Source organism: Podarcis muralis, chromosome 8 (genome assembly GCF_964188315.1).
Source record: "Podarcis muralis chromosome 8, rPodMur119.hap1.1, whole genome shotgun sequence".
In the NCBI taxonomy this organism is placed as follows: Eukaryota; Metazoa; Chordata; class Lepidosauria; order Squamata; family Lacertidae; genus Podarcis; species Podarcis muralis.
In genome coordinates, this window is record NC_135662.1 from 65,944,601 (window position 1) to 65,949,583 (window position 4,983).

Consider the following 4,983-nt stretch of genomic DNA (forward strand, 5'->3'; position numbering starts at 1 on the left):
ATACCTCGTTCGACGCACTGGTTATAATGGGACGGCTCCCAGCTCGGGTTTATATCTCTGCGGCCGAAATCAGTGGAACTCAATACCGTAGAAGCACGATCCAATAACATATTTATTCGGAGCACATATGAATATTCCTATCAGCAGAAAACTCCGCTTGCCTAAGGTTTGTTTTGCTTGTGTAATGTACATATGTTATATTTTTGCTTCTTTGTGTCACTTGAATGACGATCCGTTGTCGACTTCTGGAAAGAGTGACATGCTCTCGACTGTATTGGTTCATTAACTGAGAGCGGAATACGGGAAACAGAGGCACAACAAATAAAACGTATTAAGACGAAGGGTTTTTTTGGGGGGGTTGCGGTTTCATGGAATCCTTGGTCATGCCTAACAAAAAAGGGATTTTATATTTTTTTAAAAAAAACCTACAGTGGGAGGCATGCGAGTGAAGCCCTCAAAACAATGATTAACTTTCAAAAACTCCTCAGGAAAAACGAAGCATTTTGTGCCCTCCCCACTGTGTTGTTCTTCAGCAAAGATGACGGAGAGTTTTGTGAAACCCGAAAGCTGGCTCCCTAATTTTAAGTTGGCCTCTGTCCTGACAAAAGTACTCGGTCGCTGTTGCTTGTTTGGCTGCAAACTGTATTGTCTGCAGAAATAATATTTGTGTGCGTGTGTTAGGATTTGTGTGTATGTGTGTGCGCGCGCAGGGCCGGTGGATGAGCGCACAGAAAATGTGTTGGTGTGTGTTTTTTTAATTCCGGAGCGAGGAGAGTGCAACTTGATCCGCATACCTACTCCTGTGTGCGAGGGAAGCATTGGCCTCGGGCCGCGCGGAGGAGCTATATACGCGCGAGGGAGGAGAGGGCAGGGCGACGTGCGCGTGTGTGGCCAGTCCCAGAACTATCATTCTCCAAGTTGCTGTTCCTGCCGCCGCCGCCGCCGCCGCGGCTTCTGCTGAAGCTACGAGCCCAACCCGCCCCTTCGGAGCTCGGAGGCGTCTTCTCATTGGCTACGCCACCGGGGCGGGGCGGGGCCTCCCAGTCTCGAAAGAAAAAGGGAGGGGGAAGGGAAAGAGGGGAGGAAAGAGGAGGGGAGGAAAGGAGCCCTGCGAGTGCGTAAAAAAGTCCTCGCCTTGGTGACGGATGCTCAAAAGTTCAGGAGTTTTTCCAAATGCTTCTCCGAGCAGCGCGCGGCTGAAAAGAGACTGTAGGAGAAACGGAGGCAGGAGGCCGCGCTGAACAACCGCAGACCGCTTGGGGAAGGTGGTTTTTTGGGGTCTTTTTTCTTACTTGAGTCCGAGAAAGAGAGAGAGAGAGAGAAAAAAATATCCGGTCTCTCGCGCCCCTCCAACCAACGCACGCTGCTTCTTCCTTTTGGTTTCCTTCGCCTGCCTCGGTCTTTATTCCTTTTTTAAAAGAAGAAATCTCAACCTGTTGTCCACCTCCGTGGAAGAAGAAGAAGTTGGGAGGAAAGGCGCTCGGGAAATAAGCGACGAGGGGGTTTTGTGCGCTCTGCTTTACGCAAAGGAGCGCGCGCGATTCCAGTTTCGCCCTTGATGGAAGTAACTGGCTTTTCCTCTCGGCGGCGGCCGCTTCCGTGGAAGCTCGGCGCCTTGTTTTAAGAAGAACAAGAAGGAGTAGCAGCAGCAGCAGGAAGAAAAGGAGACTTATTTCCCCTCCCTACGACCATCATCAACCCACCCCCCTCTCCTTTCCATTTATTTAATTTTTTGGCCCGCTTGAGCGGGGGAGGGGAAAGCAGCAAACTTTAACGGGACCCCGAAGTTTTCGTCCGCTTGCTCGCTTGCTTGCTCCCTTTTCGGGGGAGGAAGCGGGGCGGAAAGGAAAGATCCTGGTCGCCTCTTCTGGTTTATACTTTTTTGGCGCTGGAGCTGCGGAGGGGTGGAGGGGGGAAAGCAAAGGCGGAGGCGGCGGAGGAGGAGGAGGCGGAGGAGGAGGAGGCGGAGGAGGCCAGTCTGCTGCTGCTGTTGCTGAAGCTGCTGCCGCTTGGTCCGGCTGGCTGGCTGGCAGGGAGGCCATGCAGGCGCGCTACTCGGTCTCCAGCCCCAACTCGCTGGGAGTGGTGCCATACCTGGGCGGCGAGCAGAGCTACTACCGCGCGGCGGCCGGAGGGGGCTACGCGGCCATGCCGGCCCCGATGAGCATGTACTCTCCGCACCCGGCGGCCCACGAGCAGTACCCGGGCGCCGGCGGAGGAGGAGGAGGCGGAGGCGGCGGTGGAGGCGGCATGGGCAGGCCGTACGGCCCTTACCCGCCTCCGCCGCAGCCCAAGGACTTGGTGAAGCCTCCGTACAGCTACATCGCTCTCATCACCATGGCTATCCAGAACGCGCCGGATAAGAAGATCACGCTGAACGGCATCTACCAGTTCATCATGGAGCGCTTCCCCTTCTACCGGGACAACAAGCAAGGCTGGCAGAACTCCATCCGCCACAACCTGTCGCTCAACGAGTGCTTCGTCAAGGTGCCCCGGGACGACAAGAAGCCCGGCAAGGGGAGCTACTGGACCCTGGACCCGGACTCGTACAACATGTTCGAGAACGGCTCGTTCCTGCGCCGACGGAGGCGCTTCAAGAAGAAAGACGCCGTCAAGGACAAGGAGGAGAAGGAGCGCCTCCATAGCAAGGAGCAGACGCAGCAGCAGCAGACGTCGACTCGACAGCAACACCAGCAAGACGGAGGTGGGCAGCAGCAGCAGCAGCAGCAGGCGCCTCCGGTGAGGCTGCAGGACATCAAGACGGAGAACGGCTCGACGTCGCCCCCTCGAGCGCTGTCCCCGCTGGGAGGCGCGCCCGTGGCCAAGATCGAGAGCCCCGGGAGCTCCAGCGCCAGCAGCCTCTCCAGCGGAGCGGGGAGCCCGCACGGCGGCGGCGGCGGCAGAGCGCTGGGCTTGGACCCCCCGACGGCCGCCGCCGAAGCGCCTCCCAGCCAGCACCCGCACGCCCACCACCCGCACCACCACTCTCACCAGCACGCCCACCACCATCACCACCACCACCCGCATCTCCACCACCCGCCGCCGCCTCATCACCACCCCGGAGGGCCCCCCGGGGGGGCGGGCGCCGGCGGCTTCAGTGTGGACAACATCATCATGACCTCCCTGCGCGCTTCCCCGGGGCAGGGCGCCGGCGAGCTCTTGGCTTTGCCCCCGACGGCCGGCACCGCAGCCCCGCCGTCGTCGTCGTCGTCCAGCCCTTCGACCGCCTCGACGTCGCGGACCTCGGCGCTGCCGCCGCCTTCGCTGGCGCTCAGCAGCTGCTATTCGCCGGCTGCGGCTGCGCAGAGCGCGCTCTACAGCGCCCCCTGCAGCCAGGGCGTCAACACGACGGGCAGCAGTGCCATCACGCAAGCCGGAGGCGGCGGCGGTGCCAATAGTTATCACTGCAACTTGCAGGCCATGAGCCTCTACGCGGCCGCTGCTGCGGCGGCTGCCGCTGCTGCCGGCGGAGAAAGAGGCGGCGGAGGCCACCTGAGCGGCAGCCCGGTGGAGCAGGACCCCCTTCCCGAGTACAGCCTGGCGGCCAGCAGCAGCAGCAGCGCCTCTTCCCTCAGCCTGAGCCCTCAGGAGGGGCACCCGCAAGGCGGCGGCGGCGGTGGCGGCCGCCTGGCTTCGTGGTACCTCAACCAGGCCACGGCGGTGGGCGAGCTCGCCCATTTGGCGCCCGCCTCAGCCGCGGCGGCGGCGGCTGCTGCTGCCGCTGCAGCTGCCGCCGCCGCCGCCTCGTCATCCCCGTCGCCGTCGCCGTCGGGCTATCCGGTGCAGCAGCAGAACTTCCACGCCGTGAGGGAGATGTTCGAGTCGTCGCAGCGCCTGGGCCTGAGCAACTCGCCCGTCAACGGCAACGCGGCGGCGGCCGCCAGCAGCTGCCAAATGGCCTTCCCCGGCAGCCAGCCGCTCTACCGGCCCTCGGGCGCCTTCGTCTACGACTGCAGCAAGTTCTGACCGAGGAGAGCGGCGAGGGGAGGAGCGGGCCCTCAGCCGCCGCCGCCGCCGCCGCGCTCTGAGGGGACGCTGGAGAAGCCGTGTTTCCACTATAAACACAAACACACAAACACGACGCTCGGCGCTCCCGAAGCCCGCCCGAAACCTCCACAGACTCTTACCCAAAGACAGCCTTTTTATTAACTAAGGACATGGTTTGTTAAAGGACAGTGTTACTCCAAATAACACGTAAGTTTGTGCTTTTCTTCCTTGCCTTAAAAACAACCCTCCCCCCACCCAAAGAGAGAGAGGGAGAGAAACTCCGTGCCTTCTTCCCTCGCCTCCCTCTCCGAAAGGCTCTGCCGGCCGCCTTGCGTGGCTCCCACCCCGCGCGCCCTTTTGCGCCAGCCTTATTGGCTGCTGGTCCGGCGCTTGGTTGGGCGCCGGCGACTGAGCGCGCGGGAAATGCCAGCCAACCAGCGGCGAGAGTCTCGCGGGGATAAGTCCAGCGGCTCCACTGAATTCCACGGGGTGGTGTGGATCGCAGCCCTCAATGAAGGCGCAATCCGGGTCCGCTCAAGCCCATGCGAGTTTCGCCCCTGGTTTGCAAGCGGCGACGCCGCCTTAGAAAGCCCCTTCCTTTCCTCTTCCCCTGCAAGGACTCCTTTATACGCAAGGATTTGTTTCGAAAATGTAAATGGATGCATAGTAATTTATTTTTAAATCTGTAGTTGGACCAAACACCAGAAAGTGTTCTTTTTACCCCACCCCCCAATGCTTTCAGAAAGGTTGACTTTAAAATAACGTTAAACATTGATTTTTGTTTTGTTTTATTTTCATTTATATATATAAATGGGAAGCTGTATTAATCTTATTTTATCGTTTATCATTTTTTTCCTTTTTTTGTTGGAGATACCCTGAAGTTACTGCCTTGCTTGTTTATTAATAAATTACCATTCAGTTGGACTGAGACCATATACGTCTGGATATATTAACCCCACTTTTTAAAGGAAAAAATTAAAAATCCTACAGCTGAAA

At 58.8% G+C, this 4,983-nt stretch overlaps 1 protein-coding gene across 1 annotated transcript; it reads left to right on the plus strand.

The window, feature by feature from the left end:
• The first annotated feature begins 1,077 nt into the window (after positions 1–1,077).
• On the plus strand, positions 1,078–4,983 carry FOXC1 (forkhead box C1). Its single transcript, XM_028737853.2, has one exon. The coding sequence runs from the start codon at positions 2,041–2,043 to the stop codon at positions 3,964–3,966; it is 1,926 nt and encodes a 641-aa protein (XP_028593686.2). The 5' UTR covers positions 1,078–2,040; the 3' UTR covers positions 3,967–4,983.

What these genes read in the sequence shown, in the direction of transcription:
- FOXC1 (XM_028737853.2), top strand. Translation starts at nt 2,041, where the DNA reads ATGCAGGCGCGCTACTCGGTCTCCAGCCCCAACTCGCTGGGAGTGGTG.